Here is a 22,322-nt window from a genome sequence, read left to right on the forward strand (position 1 = left end):
AATGTGTACAACAGATGAAACAGGGCACAGTGTACAACAGATGAAACAGTGTTGCACAAGGTATAACACTGCCTTTACTGAATGTACGGGTACAGTGTACAACAGATGAAACAGTGTTTCACAAGGTAGAACACTGCCACACAACACACGATCAACGTGTAGTACAAGTGGATTATTTCCAAAGTCCACTGTGTATAACCGGATTTTTCACATCCAGCAGCTTACAGTATATGACTGGAATGTTCACATCAAACAGCTTAGAGTATATGACTGGAATATTCACATCAAACAGTTAATAGTTTAACTGGAATATTCACATCAAACAGCTTACAGTATATGACTGGAATATTCACATCAAACAGCTTTCAGTATATGACTGGAATATTCACATCAAACAGTTAATAGTTTAACTGGAATATTCACTTTAAACAGCTTACAGTATATTACTGGAATATTCACATCAAACAGCTTACAGTATATGACTGGAATATTCAGATCAAACAGTTAATAGAATAACTGGAATATACACACCTAACAGCTTCTAGTATAACTGGAATATTCAAATCAAACAATGTGTAGTGTAACTGGAATATTCACATTGAAGATCGTGTTGTGTAACTGAATTATTCAACTCAAACAGCTTCTAGTATAACTGGAATATTCACCCCAAACAATGTGTAGTGTAACTGGAATATTCACATTGAAGAGCGTGTTGTATAACTGGAATAGTCAACTCAAACAGCTTGTTTAAATATGTTTAAATGGAATATTCACCCCAAACAATGTGTAGTGTAACTGGAATATTCACATTGAAGATCGTGTTGTGTAACTGAATTATTCAAGTCAAACAGCTTGTAGTATAACTGGAATATTCAAATCAAACAATGTGTAGTGTAACTGGAATATTCACATTGAAGATAGTATTGTGTAACTGAATTATTCAAGTCAAACAGCTTGTAGTATAACTGGAATATTCAAATCAAACAATGTGTAGTGTAACTGGAATATTCACATTGAAGATCGTGTTGTGTAACTGAATTATTCAAGTCAAACAGCTTGTAGTATAACTGGAATATTCACATCAAACAATGTGTAGTGTAACTGGAATATTCACATTGAAGATCGTGTTGTGTAACTGAATTATTCAACTCAAACAGCTTGTAGTATAACTGGAATATTCACCCCAAACAATGTGTAGTGTAACTGGAATATTCACATTGAAGATCGTGTTGTGTAACTGAATTATTCAACTCAAACAGCTTCTAGTATAACTGGAATATTCACCCCAAACAATGTGTAGTGTAACTGGAATATTCACATTGAAGAGCGTGTTGTATAACTGGAATAGTCAACTCAAACAGCTTGTTTAAATATGTTTAAATGGAATATTCACCCCAAACAATGTGTAGTGTAACTGGAATATTCACATTGAAGATCGTATTGTGTAACTGAATTATTCAAGTCAAACAGCTTGTAGTATAACTGGAATATTCAAATCAAACAATGTGTAGTGTAACTGGAATATTCACATTGAAGATCGTGTTGTGTAACTGAATTATTCAAGTCAAACAGCTTGTAGTATAACTGGAATATTCAAATCAAACAATGTGTAGTGTAACTGGAATATTCACATTGAAGATCGTGTTGTGTAACTGAATTATTCAACTCAAACAGCTTCTAGTATAACTGGAATATTCACCCCAAACAATGTGTAGTGTAACTGGAATATTCACATTGAAGATCGTGTTGTGTAACTGAATTATTCAACTCAAACAGCTTCTAGTATAACTGGAATATTCAAACAATGTGTAGTGTAACTGGAATACACATGTATTGTATAACTGGAATAGTCAACTCAAAACTGGAATATTCACATTGAAGATCGTCACCCCAAACATTGCGTGAATATTCACATTGAAGATCGTATTGTGTAACTGAATTATTCAAGTCAAACAGCTTCAGTATAACTGGAATATTCAAATCAAACAATGTATGTAACTGAAATTCAGTAGTGTAACTGGAATATTCACATTGAAGATTCCAAACAATGTTGTGTAACTGAATTCACATTCAAGTCAAACAATAACTGGAATATTCTAAATCAAACAATGTGTAGTGTAACTGGAATATTCACATTGAAGATCGTGTAACTGTGTAACTGAATTATATTCAACTCAAACAGCTTCTAGTATAACTGGAATATTCACCCCAAACAATGTGTAGTGTAACTGGAATATTCACATTGAAGAGCGTGTTGTATAACTGGAATATTCAACTCAAACAGCTTGTTTAAATATGTTTAAATGGAATATTCACCCCAAACAATGTGTAGTGTAACTGAATATTCACATTGAAGATCGTATTGTGTAACTGAATTATTCAAGTCAAACAGCTTGTAGTATAACTGAATATTCAAATCAAACAATGTGTAGTGTAACTGGAATATTCACATTGAAGATCATGTTGTGTAACTGAATTATTCAAGTCAAACAGCTTGTAGTATAACTGGAATATTCACATCAAACAATGTGTAGTGTAACTGGAATATTCACATTGAAGATCGTGTTGTGTAACTGAATTATTCAACTCAAACAGCTTGTAGTATAACTGGAATATTCACCCCAAACAATGTGTAGTGTAACTGGAATATTCACATTGAAGATCGTGTTGTGTAACTGAATTATTCAACTCAAACAGCTTCTAGTATAACTGGAATATTCACCCCAAACAATGTGTAGTGTAACTGGAATATTCACATTGAAGAGCGTGTTGTATAACTGGAATATTCAACTCAAACAGCTTGTTTAAATATGTTTAAATGGAATATTCACCCCAAACAATGTGTAGTGTAACTGGAATATTCACATTGAAGATCGTGTTGTGTAACTGAATTATTCAAGTCAAACAGCTTGTAGTATAACTGGAATATTCAAATCAAACAATGTGTAGTGTAACTGGAATATTCACATTGAAGATCATGTTGTGTAACTGAATTATTCAAGTCAAACAGCTTGTAGTATAACTGGAATATTCACATCAAACAATGTGTAGTGTAACTGGAATATTCACATTGAAGATCGTGTTGTGTAACTGAATTATTCAAGTCAAACAGCTTCTAGTATAACTGGAATATTCAAATCAAACAATGTGTAGTGTAACTGGAATATTCACATTGAAGATCGTGTTGTGTAACTGAATTATTCAACTCAAACAGCTTGTAGTATAACTGGAATATTCACCCCAAACAATGTGTAGTGTAAATATTCACATTGAAGAGCGTGTTGTATAACTGGAATTCAATCAACTCAAACAGCTTGTTTAACTGAATGGAATATTCAAGTCAAACATGTGCTAACTGTAGTATTGAAGATCGTGTTGTGTAACTGAGTTATTCAAATCAAACAGCTTGTAGTATAACTGGAATATTCATCAAACAATGTGTAGTGTAAATCACATTGAAGCATGTAGTAAAACTGGAATATTCAAGTCAAACAGCTTGTAGTATAACTGGAATATTCAAATCAAACAATGTGTAGTGTAACTGGAATATTCACATTGAAGATCATGTTGTGTAACTGAATTATTCAAGTCAAACAGCTTGTAGTATAACTGGAATATTCACATCAAACAATGTGTAGTGTAACTGGAATATTCACATTGAAGATCGTGTTGTGTAACTGAATTATTCAAGTCAAACAGCTTCTAGTATAACTGGAATATTCAAATCAAACAGCATGTAGTATAACTGGAATATTCACATCAAACAGCATGTAGTAAAACTGGAATATTCACATCAAACAACGTGTAGCATAACTGGAATATTCACATCAAACAACGTGTAGCATAACTGGAATATTCACACCAAACAACGTGTAGCATAACTATAATGTTATTACCATACAGTGTGTAGTATAACCGGATTATTCACAACATACACTATGTAGTACAACTATAATGTTATTACCATACACAACTATAATGTTATTACCTTACAGTGTGTAGTATAACCGGATTATTCACAACATACACCATGTAGTACAACTATAATGTTATTACCATACAGTGTGTAGTATAACCGGATTATATACATACACTATGTAGTACAACTATTTACGTAGCATACATAAAGCATTATAAATAAGATATTACAAAGGTCCTCATCACACGTCCAGTTCGTGCTGATCGTCTCGTTGTCCACACGTCTAGCAGACAGTCCACACGTACACCTGAAGACTCAGTGTGTACATGTTCAAATACAGGTCAGGTACATTTCAACGGTGGGGCGGCATGTTGATGTATATTGAAGTACGTGCAATTGACATGTCAATATAAATGGAAAAACTTTAGCTATCCGCTTTAGACCTGTTTTAAGGGACCGTTAATAATTTATGGCGGGGGGGGGGAAGAAATAATATAATCCATTTTGTTCTGGGAGCGGGCAGCAATTTTGTACACATGTAGGAGGGTGGGGCCAACAGTCTTGTTAAATTTATGCTGAGAAATTACAGGAAGGAAAGGGGTGGGGTGGGGGTCATTGATGGCATGCAGGGTGGGGTGGGGTCACTTGTTTTGTGCATAAACTTTAGGGGGCATTCACATTGTACATGTTTCTCCATAAGAATCATCATCATCCCCCCTAGCCATGAATTATGAACAGTCTCTAAGCGAACTTTTAATGTGGCAGTTGTAAGCTCATGAGAAGTGTTTACGTTCGGCGGGTAATGTTAATAGCTTTCAACACGTGTTACTGACGCAAAGATTCCAGACATCAACACGACAAAAGGATATCTACGGAAATGACATCCGTATGTTTTCAGCAATAGTGAGTGAGTGCTTTTAGCAATATTCCAGCAATATCACGGCGGGGGACACCAGAAATAGGCTTCACACATTGTACCCATGTGGGGAATCGAACCCGGGGCTTCTGCCTGACGAGCGAACGCTTTAACCACTAGGCTACCCACCGTCCCTGTTTTCAGCAATATTATAAATGGATTTACTTTATTTGCAGTAATTATAAATATTTATTTTCAGCATTATATGCCCGTGTTCGTGGGCGACACCAGTTTACCAGATTTGCCTAATTTCTACTTTGCCTCAGTCAACATGGCGTTTACTGCCAATCAATTTACCCGTTGTCATCTTCCACATTGCGAGATGTTGACATTATTCATCCATTGTTTACTAAGATAATATGTTAAGGTCATGAACGTTTTCAAATTATTAAAATCACGATGTATCTGCAATATTATTGTGCACTATGCAGGAAACCGTACGGCTACTGATTTAACACAAACAGCCGAGGTGCCGATCCACGAAGAGTTCGTAGCGCTACGACATTGGTAAGCCCAAGGTACACTGTAGAGTTACGACAGGTCGTAACGTTACGAGTGCTTTGTGGATCGGGACCCTGTACTGCAACGCACATATAACATTCATCATGCGGCACAACTGAGTTACGCCATGCCGTATAATGCAACAAGCAGAAAAAAGAGATTTATAACGTACATCATGCACTATAACGGACTTATACATCATGCACTATAACGGACTTATACATCATGCACTATAACGGACTTATACATCATGCACTATAACGGACTTATACATCATGCACTATAACGGACTTATACATCATGCACTATAACGGACTTATACATCATGCACTATAACGGACTTATACATCATGCACTATAACGGACTTATACATCATGCACTATAACGGACTTATACATCATGCACTATAACGGACTTATACATCATGCACTATAACGGACTTATACATCATGCACTATAACGGACTTATACATCATGCACTATAACGGACTATAACGGACTTATACATCATGCACTTAAACGGACTTATACAACAAGCACTTAAACGGACTTATACATCATGCACTTTAACGGACTTATACATCATGCACTATAACGGACTTATACATCATGCACTATAACGGACTTATACATCATGCACTATAACGGACTTATACATCATGCACTATAACGGACTTATACATCATGCACTATAATGGACCTGTACGACATGCACTATAACGGACCTATATATCATGCACTATAACGAATGTATGAAACATACAACGTGCACTTTAATGGACGTATAACATACATCATATACAGGCACTTCTCAGCATAGATATTGCCAGGTGCCATCATTTCTGAGTATAAATCAACGACTTGTCAGCATCCGAAAGAATCTGTACACCTGGGTATCTGTACATCTGGGTAACTGTACACCTTGGTATATGCACACCTGGGTATCTACACACCCGAATTTCTACACAACTGAGTATCTACACATCTGAGTATCTGCACGCCTGGGTGTCTACACACCTGAGTATCTGCACACCTGGGTATCTCCACACCTGAGTATCAGCACACCTGAGTATCTGCACACCTGGGTATCTCAGCGCACACAGCACACCTGAGTATCTACACACCCGAGAATCTACACACCTGGGTATCTGCACACCTGGGTATCTACACACCTGAGTATCTACACACCTGGGTATCTACACACCTGAGTATATGCACACCTGGGTATCTAAACACCTGTGTATCTGCACACCTGTGTATCTGCACACCTGGGTATCTACACACCTGGGTATCTACACACCCGAGAATCAGCACACCTGAGTATCTGCACACCTGGGTATCTACACACCTGGGTATCTACACACCTTGGTATCTACACACCTGGGTATTTACACACCTGGGTATCTACGCACACCTGTATATCACACACCTGGGTATCTGCACACCTGGGTATCTGCACACCTGAGTATCTGAGTATCACACCTGAGTATCTGATTATCTACACACCTGAGTATCTACACACCTGGGTATCTACACACCTGAGTATCTACACACACACACCTGAGTAGTATCTACACACCTGGGTATCTACACACCTGAGTATCTACACACCTGGGTATCTACACACCTGGTATCTACACACCTGGGTATCTACACACCTGGGTATCTACACACCTGGGTATCTACACACCTACACACCTGAGTATCTACACACCTAGTATCTACACACATCTACACACCTGGGTATCTACACACCTGGGTATCTACACACCTGGGTATCTACACACCTGAGTATCTACACACCTGAGTATCTCCACACCTGAGTATCTCCACACCTGAGTATCTACACACCTGAGTATCTACACACCTGGGTATCTACACACCTGAGTATCTACACACCTGAGTATCTACACACCTGAGTATCTACACACACCTGAGTATCTACACACAAGACTAACACCTGAGTATCTACACACCTGGGTATCTACACACACCTGAGTATCTACACACCTGAGTATCTACACACCTGAGTATCTACACACCTGAGTATCTACACACATGAGTATCTACACACCTGAGTATCTACACACCTGAGTATCTACACACCTGAGTATCTACACACCTGAGTATCTACACACCTGGGTATCTACACACCTGAGTATCTACACACCTGAGTATCTACACACCTGAGTATCTACACACCTGGGTATCTACACACCTGGGTATCTACACACCTGAGTATCTTCACACCTGAGTATCTACACACCTGAGTATCTACACACCTGAGTATCTACACACATGAGTATCTACACACCTGGGTATCTACACACCTGAGTATCTACACACCTGAGTATCTACACACCTGAGTATCTACACACCTGAGTATCACACACTGGGTATCTACACACCTGAGTACACCTGAGTATCTACACACCTGAGTATCACACCTGGTATCTACACACCTGAGTATCTACACACCTGAGTATCTACACACCTGAGTATCACACACCTGAGTATACACTATCTACACCTGGGTATCTACACACCTGGGTATCTACACACCTGGGTATCTACACACCTGGGTATCTACACACCTGAGTATCATGAGTATCTACACACCTGGGTATCTACACCCTGAGTATCTACACACCTGAGTATCTACACACCTGAGTATCTACACACCTGGTATCTATTACTACACACCTGAGTATCTACACACCTGAGTATCTCCACACACACTGAGTATCTACACACCTGAGTATCTACACACACCTGAGTATCTACACACCTGAGTATCTCTGGTATCTACACACACTGGGTATCTACACACCTGAGTATCTACTGGTATTACACACCTGGGTATCTACAGTATCTGGGTACACACCTGGGTATCTACACACCTGAGTATCTACACACCTGAGTATCCTGGGTATCTGCACACCTGAGTATCTACGGACATGAGTATCTACACACCTGAGTATCTACACACACCTGGGTATCTACACACCTGAGTATTTTACACACCTGAGTATCTACACACCTGGGTATCTACATGAGTATCTACACACCTGGGTATCTACACACCTGAGTATCTACACACCTGGGTATCTCCACACCTGGGTATCTACACACCTGAGTATCTACACACGTGAGTATCTACACACCTGAGTATCTACACACCTGGGTATCTACACACCTGAGTATCTTCACTCTACACATCTGGGTATCTGCATACCTGGGTATCTAAACACCTGATTATCTACACACCTGGGTATCTTCACCTGGGTATCTCCACACACCTGAGTATACACACCTGGTATCTACACACCTGAGTATCTCGCTCACTCTAGGTATCTGCATCTGGGTATCTGAGTATCACACACCTGGGTATCTAAACACCTAGGTATTTGGGTATCTAAATGTGATGTAATTATAACATAGGGTATATGCACCCCGGTTATTTGCACACCCGATTGTGTACAGCCATGGTTATGCACAAACCCTAGCATATGTACCCACCTTTACCCCGGAGTACCTGCCTCGATGTTGCAGTTACTACATTTGACGTGGTCAACACAGACCTCTGTGTGAGAATGTGTGTGCGTGCGTGCGTGTGCGCATGTGTATGTTTGTCCGTCTGTATCCATCGCCTTTGGTACAGCCAGTTAGTTTGGTAAACGCACGCAAGATGACGATATTCATCATAACTGTTTCATACTTTATTGCAAATAAAGCGCAATAAATTGCAGTGAGTGAGTGAGGTTTAGTTTTACGCCGCTTTTAGCAATATATATCACGACAGGGGGAACAGAATGGACTTAGCACTGGAATCGAACTTGACAGCGACATAACCACTAAGGCTACCCCCCACCGCCCCAAACAGATATCAATAGAACTGATTAGCACTACTGAACAACACACATGTCTATTGTTCAACAAACATCATTAGAAACTGATTTTAGGAAACTTTCATTTTAAAACGACCTCATGACCTTTACATATCCTGTGGCGGATCACGTGACGCATAACGATTATGAATGTGGGCCAAAGTTCTGACTCACACAATACAACCAGATACATCCATTTAGAATTTATTTATATTGAATATAATTTGTTAAAGGTCATTAATAATGGCATTGTATATTACACTCCTTGTCATGAAAGTTCTATAAAAGTTCTAAGATGAAACTTTTCATATAGGTCATTATTTTTATACTGGTGGAGCAAACATTAAACTTACATTTCTATTCTTTCTCTTGTACAACACTGGTCAAGAGTAAGAATATATCGTCAGTGTGTACAACAGTCTGATAATCTGGTGCATATCTACAGATATATAGATACTGACAGACAGACAGACAGACAGACAGACAGACAGATAGATAGACAGACAGACAGACAGACAGACAGACAGACAGATAGATAGATAGATACAGAGAGACAGACAGAGAGACAGATAGATAGATACTGACAGACAGACAGACAGATAGATAGATACAGAGAGACAGACAGAGAGACAGATACATAGATACTGACAGACAGACAGACAGATAGATAGATACAGAGACAGACAGACAGAGAGACAGATAGATAGACAGACAGATAGATAGATAGATAGATACAGAGACACAGACAGACAGACAGACATATAGACAGATAGATAGATAGATACAGAGAGACAGACAGACAGACAGACAGATAGATAGATACAGACAGAACAGACAGACAGATAGATAGATAGATACAGAGAGACAGACAGACAGATAGACAGACAGATAGATAGATAGATACAGAGACACAGACAGATAGATAGACAGACAGACAGATAGATACAGAGAGACAGACAGATAGACAGACAGATAGATAGATAGATACAGAGACACAGATGGACAGACAGACAGACAGATAGATAGATAGATAGATACAGAGACACAGACAGATAGATAGATAGATAGATAGATAGATAGATAGATAGATAGATAGATAGATAGATAGATAGATAGATAGATAGATAGATAGATAGATAGGGTACTAATGATTGATTGATAATAGGGGAGGGGAGGTTTGATGTTACGTGTATTTGAAATCGGGGCGGTGGGTTAGCCTAGAGGTTAAAGCGTCCGCTCGTCACACCGAAGACCCGGGTTCCATTCCCCACATGGGTACAATGTGTAAAGCCCATTTCTGTTGTGATATTGCTGGAATATTGCTGGAATATTGCTAAAAGCGGCGTTAAGGCATACTCACTCACTCAGTATTTTAATTGGCAGGTGGGTGGCAAATTATGGTACAGTCTCTCTGCCACTTACTAGCTTCACCCCAAATAACTACCAAGTCCACACTGACCGCCTCCGTGGTGTAGTGGTTAGAGCGTCAGCCCAGAGAGCGGAAGGTCGCGGGTTCGATCCCCGACCACGTCATACCAAAAGTAAAATATGGTACTTGTTGGTCCCTGCCTGGCGCTCGGCATTAATGGGTACAACAAGGACTGGTCTGCTCTGAGTCAGTATAATGTGTCTGAGTGGGGTATTCATGCTTCACTGCGGCATGATATCTCAGTGGGCTAGCACTATAAAACTAGCTTCAGTCTGGGCTAGTACAAGCAGCCGCACATACACCTACACACGCATGCACGTCTTCATATGAGCGAAATATTCTCAAGCACGACGTTAAACCCAATTTCACCTCACCTCACCAAGTCCACACTCTAGAACAATTACTCCTTTCAAGAAATCTCATGAAGCATTTGAAACACCAAATGTATTTAAAACCTCGAGTATTAAATGTTTGGTATGTAGGTTTTGTTGACATTATCAATTACAGAAAAAAAGGTATAATATGTAATATTTTGACAAATTAGACAAATAAACTTTAATTTACATGTGCCAGCAAAACAAATATTCACGTTTCCGTTTTGGATGTAATATAACATCAAGCACCTGTTTAACACGTAACTGCTATATCGATTTCTTTTCAAAGCTGAAAAGGCTCAGCGAAGTCTATTTCCTTTCCTCCAAACCCAAATAAACACGACCTAGGCTAAGTTTCCTTATTATATTCAAGTCACGTGACAAGTTGGACGACAAAAACAAATCTAATCTAGGTGATGTGTAGCTATTTATACCCCTTTGCACAAACGATCTATTGACAAAAACCATGGCTTAACCATGGCTGCTTGAATCTAAGTCTCAACAATGTATTACTCGTTTCATTAATGCACTCATGCCGGTTTACACATTGCAGCAATAATGTGATATATTTAGTAGTGCTTTAGAATCATATGCCAGGCGGGCTGACCTCGACACATATTTTGGATGTAAACATCCCAGCTTATTAACATATCAAGAAAGGTCAAGGTCGAGGCCGACCGTCTACCAATCATGGAACTTCTTTCGAAGTGGAAGAAAAGTTAGAGCCAATCACTACCGTGTTTACAATTCATCTCATTATATTCCGTCGACACGCCTTCCGAACCACAACAGACTTGCTCGAGTGTGCTTACCGGCAAGTATATGCGGAGCGTTTGAGGAAGAAAGCGGTGTTTAATCGTTGTGACAGTTGTGAAAAGTGACATTCTTTGATTGTACGGTATAGTTTGAGGATGCCTAACCACAAACACCACCGTAATCATCGTTCGAAGGAGGGAGATACCAACAACAACATCGAGCATGTCGAAGCGAATAACAACAGTCATGGCCGCCAGCCGCGAGTCGACAATAACGGGCCTCGAATGTTCGTGTGTTGTGTCCCGTCCAACTGCCGGAATCCGGACGAGACAATTGACGAGCACGACCCAGGAACCGCTGTGAAGGTTTTGTGTAATAATGAAAATTGCCAGAACGGAACATGGATGCATAAGGAGTGTTTTGACGAATGGGAGCAGTCGGTTCTCAGCTATTTGCGATCATGTGGCCGAGCCCGAAGTTGGAGCGAGAGGCAGCGGCTGCAAAACCTGTGGACCAAGAAAGGCTACGACCTCGCTTTTAAAGCCTGTGACTGCAAATGTGGACGAGGGCATATCAGAAAGGATCTAAACTACATCCCCATGACAGTTCCAGTGGACAATGCCAAGAAACTGAAGAAACATAAGAAGAAGAATGACAAACCCATGCCTGTGGTGAGTACATCCCATAAACCGTCTCACAACTCTAACTCTCATTTGAACCACACATCTTCCAATGCCAACAACAATAACAACAACGGCAGTAGCAGCATTGGCAGCAGCAGTAGCAGCAGCGTAAGTGCTAACATCAACATCATTAACAACAACAGCAGCAGCAGCAGCAGCAGCAGCCACCATACTATAAGCTCCAGTCCTGCGCAGCGCATCCGAACAAGCAGCATCAGCAGCACTGGCAGCAGCCCCCCAAATTCTGCAACTTCCGGTTCACCATTGTCCTCATCCCCTGTAGGAGGAGGGACTTTCGTCGTCAAGGTTAATGGCAAGAAATCGGACTTCTTCGCTGATCATGCTCAAGCTGCAGCAGGAAACATCTTCAAGAAGCGTCAAGACTTTTCTGCGTTCAATATTGTCCCAAGGGTGCGACAGAACCCCTACAACATCAAGATGGAAGATGAAGGCCCCTATGGAAATGATGATGTCCGAAGTTTCGTCCTCTCGGCTCTGAGCTCCTACAAGCTAACATCCATACCATGTGTACTCTGCAAGTCCAACCTCCCAGTTTTCGACCACTACCCACTGATAGATGGAACCTTTTTCCTTTCGCCACAAGCCTATGACGAGAGAGTTGTCCAAGTTATCTGGGAGGGACGCATACAGTTCCTCAACTCCATCTGCATCTGCTGCATGGAGGGGAAAGCCGACATCAAATGCGCTTCCTGCAAGCGCAAATGGAACAGCAGCACCTACGTTCTTGGCACCATGTACACCTACGACATCTTCGCAGCGATGCCCTGCTGTCAGAAGCGCCTAACCTGCAAACACTGCCGACGCGCCGTGGTGGATGTGAAATCAGGACTGAACTTTTTCAGCCAGTACAGCCAGATGATCATCTGCCCCTATTGCAAAGCAAATGATTACCACTTCATTCGACCACTGAATGAAACGTACATCGTGAAGCAGCCTATATGTTACTGAAGCTTAGACCATGTGCTTCATTGCTAGTCTGGAGTTTCACCTCGTCATCATCTCATCTCCACAAGGTAGTAGTGTGTGCATGGTATGACGGAGCGAAGGTATGACGGATTTGTGGTATGACGAGCACACCTGTCAGCTGTTGGTGGACAGAATGTTCAATGACCAAAACATGGATGTTGCAAGGTTTGCACATTCACATATTTGGAATATCATTTGCTTTGTCCCATCGGAATGTGTAATTTCATTGGTGTGTGGCCGAAATGTTTGGGGGATAGCTTTCTGCTTGTTGCAAGTTTGTGTTTTGTGAATCAAAAGTTACTGAATGAAAGAGGGTCAGTTTTGTCAGAATGCTTGACATACTTTTGAGTTGAGCTTAACGTACATACCGTTGAGGATATGGATAATTTCTTGTTTAGAAACAGTGGAGAATATTGTTTCTTGTGTTGATCATTAACCATTATTCATGATCATTGACGGGCATGGTGTTTGCCCATATCAATTTCTTTGGTGCAACATTTAATGTGATGTGACATTGGTTATCAGTGGGACTCATTGTGTTGCGGATCCACGCCTCAATGATTAGATGATGCGACCGCATCCTCCAGTGTCGTGTACTCAATCTAATGGACCATATATTGTCAACTTGACTTGCTCGTTCCTCGAGTAGGGAAGCTTTTGAAGGCAGCTACAGTACTCATTCAGGCTATAGTCCTTAGCTTGTTTATTTATGACTTGCAGCGTAGCACAAGTATTCCTTAGCTTAGATGTTTGAAAAACAACTAATGATAGTTTTTGTTGAATATTTGGACAGATACAAAAGTATCTTGACAGCCATTTTGAATTATTCACTACATACAAATTTCCGTAGTTATCTTTGTTAAAGATTTGGAAATATTTTTCAAAATTTATCATCCTAAAGATAAGGGACGGTTAAATGGATGAATTTAACAAATTTATTAAAGTAAGATCATTTCTGAGTCTTTTCATACCATACTTGTTAATTACAAACTAGAAATTTGGAATGTTTTTCAAAAATTATTCAGTACCAGGGAAACATTTCATGAGGCAATTGGCCATGTTTTGCAGTGTTGAATTGGGTGTGGAATTAATAATTGATAATGGCTGCTCTGTTCTTATTCATATACCTGGAACTGTACTTCAGTATTTGTATAAATAGTGTATTTTTGCTTTGTGTTTCTGTAAAGAATATATACTGCTGATAGGTACATGTTTTGAAGGATAAAGACTTTTGTTTGTTAGTGGTAGGTGGAGTAAGTACTCCGTTGACTGAAGGCAAAATGGCATTTATATATTCCTAACTTGCATTGAGAAGGTGCTGAAAATGTCACGGCCAGTGCCATTTTTACTACACCAAATAAACCTCATCTTTCTTTATAGCATTGTTTTTGTGTTTTCATTGTCATATTTCTGATACATATATAATATAGGCTGATATGTATGCATGTGCTTCAGGTGACATGACTCACGAGATATTGGTCAGATAGGATGTTTTTTTTAATGTTTTTGTAGAATGTTTAGATAGGTTGTTTAGAACTGCTATTGTTCAGAGTGTTTGTCTATTTTCTAAGTTAAATTAGAAACAGTAGTATGTGGAAACATCCAGTTTCGTTTCCTATTGTAAAGTATGGTTTTCTTGACAACTGTTTTCAGCTGTAAGAGACATTTGGGTCGCGAGCTGAAAAAGTGGGGAGTCATGTTACTTTCTTTTTTGGCCTAATGTGCCAGTCTTTGGCTTCTTGGAATTACAACGCCTGTGTAGGATGAGATAAACTGTGTTTAGTGGGTTAGAACACAACTGCTGGCCTATGGAGATTGTGGGTTAGAATCCTGTACAACATGTTCCTAAGAGGTGACATATTGGATGTGTGATCGGTTTCAGTGAGGTGAGGTGAAATTGGGTTTAACATCGCGCTGGAGAATATTTCGCTCATATGACGACGTGCATGCGTGTGTATGTGTATGTGCGGCTGCTTGTACTAGCCCAGACTTAAGCTGGTTTTATAGTGCTAGCCCACTGAGGTACCATGCTGCAGTGAAGCATGAATACCCCACTCAGACACGTTATACTGACTCCGAGCCGACCAGTCCTTGTTGTACCCATTAATGCCGAGCGCCAGGCAGGGATCAACAAGTACCATATTTTAACGTCTTTTGGTATGACGTGGTCGGGGATCGAACCCGCAACCTTCCGCTCTCGGGCTGACGCTCTAACCACTACACCACGGAGGCCTACGCAATTGGGATACTGTGACATGTGTCAACCAAGTCAGCGAGCCTGACCACCCGATCTTTGACAGACTGTTCATTTTCTACCAGGTCTATAGTGGGTCACAGGTGTTTTAAAGCACTAATGTGCAGAAAATAATGAATTGTGGTCAGTTTTTTACTTTAACTCCCATGTCCTCGAACATTTTAAACAAGAAAGACAACATGCAAAAGCACTTTATATATGAATAAAAAAATGTCCACTTCTTAATGACCCTCTCTGAAAGACAAAATGCTAAAGCACTTCATATTTCATGATGGAATGTCCACTTTCTCATGACGTCCCCAATTTTTTTCATTATGACACCACCCTAGAGACTGCCATGTATTTTGGTGACTCTCTCATGACCACAGACCCTCGTGTCTTTACGAGGATTAGGGATTTAAAAAATATCCTTTTGAGATGAAACACACACACACACACACACACACACACCCTCAAAAATGCTTTGAAGTACAATCATGATGTATTGTACTGTGAAGCATTTCAAGTCGGGGGTCATCTCAAAAATTGTTTTTAAAAAATAACTTTAATCCTCCCAAAGACACAAGGGCCTGTGCCCCTGACCCCACCCAACCATATAACAAAATATTGGTCCCTCATTTCAATGAAAGTTAAATATACAGGTAGAGGTTGTGTTTTTTTATATATAGTTTACAGTACACGACACAGTCAGGTTTTCTCTCCCAGCTTCCAACAAGTTGATCCACTGAGACAGCTGTGATGAATCACTGTGGATTACATTACATAATTATATTTCTATCCCATCCCAGTGCAATATCAATTTAAATATTGCCAATATTCTTACACGGACAGAAAATTTAGACATTTGTTTTGAACTGTTATTGTTAATTCATTTGAGTGATCCCTGCAAGGTAAATTGACCAGAATTTTGCTTATTATTGTCACTGGAATTCATTATCACACACATCAAAATACCAGATCATATGTCAATGAATCATGTCTGACTTTAATTACTTAAATGCTAAGCAAAACCCACAAACTAGATCTTGAGACCTAGTTTTAAAAAAAGGTCAAGTTGTAACCATAGCAACCAATGCACAGATGCGGATGAAGTCAGTAGTGCTACCAAATGTTCATTTGACATGCTTAAGAAGAATATTAAGTGTTAGTTGTTTAACACGGTTCAGCGATATTGCAGCTATATTGTGTCTGTCTGTAAATAAGTGAATCTGGACCAGACAATCCCGTGATCAACATCATTAGCACCAATCCAGGCAATTGGGATATAACCTCTCAACCAAGTCAGCGAGCCTGCCCACCCGACCCTGTTACTCACCTCTTAAGACAAGCATGGGTTGCTGAAGACCAATTCTAACCTGGACCTTAACAGGAGAATATTAACAGTAATCTTATGGAAATAGACAATCTTGATGATAGTTTGTTTGGTGCTCCAGTGCTTCCTGAGTTTGTTTTTGGGTCAGGCAGCACCAGACCCGTGCTTGTGGGTTTCAGTTGATCACATTTAGCTTTAATTGCACATAGGCTGACATGCCATGATATAATTGGAATACTGTTACAGACATGTTAAACTGAACTCACTTGGAAGCCGGGGTGGCTGAGCGGTCTAGGTGTCTGACTGTGTGCTGGCGATTAGGTGCCTGACCCTGAGGGTGTGGGTTCGAATCCCAGATGGGACTCAACCCCAAAAGTACTAGAATCTGTACTTTACTAAGAAAGTGTAATCCCAAATATAACATATGTTACACAATAGAATTCGTTTCAAAATGGCATACCTATGTTTATACATTGTTTCAAAATGGCATACCTATGTTTATACATTGTTTCAAAATGACATACCTATGTTATACATTGTATGTTGTGTCAGTTCATGTCAAATTATTTGCTTGTTGCTCAGTGCTGCACTTGGCAATATTTCAGCTATTAGACATGTCTGTGATTAATCCACCCAATGATTGATATTATGAGCCTGTAGCAGGACGGGGAGTCATCCCATAGATGACATCCTTACTTTGTCAGCTTGCTGGAGAGGTAGCCTCTTTGGTCATGTGGATAAAGTGTTTGACTTCAGATCAGAAGGTCTGTGGGTTGAATTCCAGCACAGGTTTCAGAAATTTTATGGCTGCTACATTTGTGCCCAACATGGGCTGAGTATATTCATATTAAATCTTAGCAAAAATATATCTCAGTACCCTCCTATGCAGCTCAGGACATGCCTTCTGTTCATGGGGAGTATGTAGAAGGGCGTGGAGTCATCCCATAGATGACATCCTTACCAGGAGAAATCTGAAAACAGATTCTCAATTGATTCTCAATTTCTACAGGTATAAGATATATTTATCAAGAAGGGTAAGAGGTTAAGGCTTACTGGGGTGTTTTAAACTTTCAGGAATGAATGTTGCTATATTTCATGTTAAAAGACCTGCTGGTGCCATGCTCTTTATCGTTTTGTCATTCTTATAATAACATTTTTAGTTCGTAAATGTTATTATCCAGCATCTCTCTGAGTAAACGCTACAACACAGTGGCAGAGTTGAGTTGAGTTGAGTTGAGTTGAGTTGAGTTGAGTTGGGCTTTACGTCACATCAGCATTTTTCCAGCCATATAGTGACGAGAACGCAGTGAGGTTAGTGATGTAATTTAATTGTGATGTCATGGTAACCAATGACCTCACAGTGGTCTGCATTGTGATGCAATTTATTCTCAGCCATATTTCCTTGGGGTTATCTTTCTGTGGAAAACAGATTTGGATGATGTAGTTTATTTGTTTGTTGTTTAACGCTGCACTCAGCAATATTCCAGCTAAATGGCAGTGGTCTGTAAATAATCAATTCTAGAGTGATTGAGTTGGGTTTTACACCGCTTTTAGCAATTTTCCAGCAATGTCATGGTGGGGACACCAGAAATGAGTTTCACACACTGTGTCCAAGTGGGGAATTGAAATCGGGCCTTCAGCATGACGAGCAAACGCTTCAACCACTAGGCTAACCTACCGCCCCTTGAAGTCTAGACCAGACAGTTCGGTGATCAACAGCATGAGCTTCGATGTGCGCAGTTGGGATATGATGGCATGTGTTTCAAGCTGTCGACCAGACAATCCAGTGACTTATATCATTAGTATCAATATATGCAGGTGGGGTATGGTGACATGTGTTTCAAGCTGTCGACCAGACAATCCAGTGACTTATATCATTAGTATCAATATATGCAGGTGGGGTATGGTGGCATGCATCAGTTAAGTCCCCAACCATGTTGTAAATGGCTGGTATGTTCGATTAAAGTGTTGAACCAATCAGACATAATTCAGTGAACAGGAAATTTCAATTAAAGGATTGAATCAACACACAACAGTAACACAGAACTAAAGTATTGTGTCATTCACTCATGAGTGACCACTAAAATGAATTATAGTGTATTTATCACATGCTTGAGTGACCACTAAAATGAATGAAAGTATTTATCACATGCTTGAGTGACCACTAAAATGAATGAAACTAAATTTATCACACATGCTTGAGTGACCACTAAAATGAATGAAAGTGTATTTATCACATGCTTGAGTGACCACTAAAATGAATGAAAGTGTATTTATCACATGCTTGAGTGACCACTAAAATGAATGAAAGTAAATTTATCACACATGCTTGAGTGACCACTAAAATGAATGAAAGTCTATTTATCACATGCTTGAGTGACCACTAAAATGAATCAGTGTATTTATCACACATGCTTGAGTGACCACTAAAATGAATGAAAGTGTATTTATCACATGCTTGAGTAACCACTAAAATGAATGAAAGTACATTTATCACACATGCTTGAGTGACCACTAAAATGAATGAAAGTAAATTTATCACATGCTTGAGTGACCACTAAAATGAATCAAAGTGTATTTATCACACACATGCTTGAGTGACCACTAAAATGAATGAAAGTAAATTTATCACACACATGCTTGAGTAACCACTAAAATGAATGAAAGTAAATTTATCACACATGCTTGAGTGACCACTAAAATGAATGAAAGTAGATTTATCACATGCATGAGTGACCACTAAAATGAATCAAAGTGTATTTATCACACACATGCTTGAGTGACCACTAAAATGAATGAAAGTAAATTTATCACACACATGCTTGAGTGACCACTAAAATGAATCAAAGTGTATTTATCACATGCTTGAGTGACCACTAAAATGAATTATAGTGTATTTATCACACATGCTTGAGTGACCACTAAAATGAATCAAAGTGTATTTATCACACACATGCTTGAGTGACCACTAAAATGAATGAAAGTAAATTTATCACACATGCTTGAGTGACCACTAAAATGAATTAAAGTTTATTTATCACACACATGCTTGAGTGACCACTAAAATGAATGAAAGTGTATTTATCACACACATGCTTGAGTGACCACTAAAATGAATTATAGTGTATTTATCACACATGCTTGAGTGACCACTAAAATGAATGAAAGTGTATTTATCACACACATGCTTGAGTGACCACTAAAATGAATCAAAGTGTATTTATCACACACATGCTTGAGTGACCACTAAAATGAATCAAAGTGTATTTATCACACACATGCTTGAGTGACCACTAAAATGAATCATAGTGTATTTATCACACATGCTTGAGTGACCACTAAAATGAATCAAAGTGTATTTATCACACACATGCTTGAGTGACCACTACAATGAATCAAAGTGTATTTATCACACACATGCTTGAGTAACCACTAAAATGAATTATAGTGTATTTATCACACATGCTTGAGTGACCACTAAAATGAATCAAAGTGTATTTATCACATGCCTGAGTGACCACTACAATGAATTAAAGTGTATTTATCACACACATGCTTGAGTGACCACTAAAATGAATTATAGTGTATTTATCACACATGCTTGAGTGACCACTACAATGAATTAAAGTGTATTTATCACACATGCTTGAGTGACCACTAAAATGAATCAAAGTGTATTTATCACACATGCTTGAGTGACCACTAAAATGAATTAGAGTGTATTTATCACACATGCTTGAGTGACCACTACAATGAATTAAAGTGTATTTATCACACATGCTTGAGTGACCACTAAAATGAAATCAAAGTGTATTTATCACACATGCTTGAGTGACCACTAAAATGAATTATAGTGTATTTATCACACACATGCTTGAGTGACCACTAAAATGAATGAAAGTGTATTTATCACACATGCTTGAGTGACCACTAAAATGAATTAAAGTGTATTTATCACACACATGCTTGAGTGACCACTAAAATGAATCAAAGTGTATTTATCACACACATGCTTGAGTGACCACTAAAATGAATTATAGTGTATTTATCACACACATGCTTGAGTGACCACTAAAATGAATTAAAGTGTATTTATCACACATGCTTGAGTGACCACTAAAATGAATCAAAGTGTATTTATCACACATGCTTGAGTGACCACTAAAATGCAAAGTGTATTTATCACACAGCTTGAGTGACCACTAAAATGAATTATAGTGTATTTATCACACATGCTTGAGTGACCACTAAAATAAATCAAAGTGTATTTATCACACACATGCTTGAGTGACCACTAAAATGAATCAAAGTGTATTTATCACACACATGCTTGAGTAACCACTAAAATGAATTATAGTGTATTTATCACACATGCTTGAGTGACCACTAAAATGAATTATAGTGTATTTATCACACATGCTTGAGTGACCACTAAAATGAATTAAAGTGTATTTATCACACATGCAGTGACCACTAAAATGAATTATAGTGTATTTATCACATGCTTGAGTGACCACTAAAATGAATTAAAGTGTATTTATCACACACATGCTTGAGTGACCACTAAAATGAATTAAAGTGTATTTATCACACATGCTTGAGTGACCACTAAAATGAATTAGAGTGTATTTATCACACATGCTTGAGTGACCACTAAAATGAATCAAAGTGTATTTATCACACACATGCTTGAGTGACCACTAAAATGAATTAAAGTGTATTTATCACACATGCTTGAGTGACCACTAAAATGAATCAAAGTGTATTTATCACACATTTGAGTGACCACTACAATGAATTAAAGTGTATTTATGCTTGAGTGACCACTAAAATGAATCAAAGTGTATTTATCACACACATGCTTGAGTGACCACTAAAATGAATGAAAGTAAATTTATCACACACATGCTTGAGTGACCACTAAAATGAATCAAAGTGTATTTATCACATGCTTGAGTGACCACTAAAATGAATCAAAGTGTATTTATCACACATGCTTGAGTGACCACTAAAATGAATTAAAGTGTATTTTTCATCACACATGCTTTGAGTGACCACTAAAATGAATCAAAGTGTATTTATCACACACATGCTTGAGTGACCACTACAATGAATTAAAGTGTATTTATCACACACATGCTTGAGTGACCACTAAAATGAATTAAAGTGTATTTATCACATGCTTGAGTGACCACTAAAATGAATCAAAGTGTATTTATCACACACATGCTTGAGTGACCACTAAAATGAATTAAAGTGTATTTATCACACATGCTTGAGTGACCACTAAAATGAATTAAAGT

General features: G+C 38.8%; 1 protein-coding gene across 1 annotated transcript; it reads left to right on the forward strand.

The window, feature by feature from the left end:
* Nucleotides 1-11,791: 11,791 nt before the first annotated feature.
* LOC124287634 (headcase protein-like) lies at nucleotides 11,792-14,832 on the forward strand. The gene has a single exon (XM_046724133.1). The coding sequence runs from the start codon at nucleotides 11,939-11,941 to the stop codon at nucleotides 13,433-13,435; it is 1,497 nt and encodes a 498-aa protein (XP_046580089.1). The 5' UTR covers nucleotides 11,792-11,938; the 3' UTR covers nucleotides 13,436-14,832.
* The last annotated feature ends 7,490 nt before the right edge of the window (nucleotides 14,833-22,322 follow it).

The sequence above is a fragment of the Haliotis rubra genome, unplaced genomic scaffold, assembly GCF_003918875.1.
Source record: "Haliotis rubra isolate DU_JTF1 unplaced genomic scaffold, ASM391887v1 Scf403, whole genome shotgun sequence".
NCBI lineage: Eukaryota > Metazoa > Mollusca > Gastropoda > Lepetellida > Haliotidae > Haliotis > Haliotis rubra.

Bases quoted from the DNA above. Each gene is read 5' to 3' on its own strand.
- LOC124287634 (XM_046724133.1), top strand. From the start codon at position 11,939: ATGCCTAACCACAAACACCACCGTAATCATCGTTCGAAGGAGGGAGAT.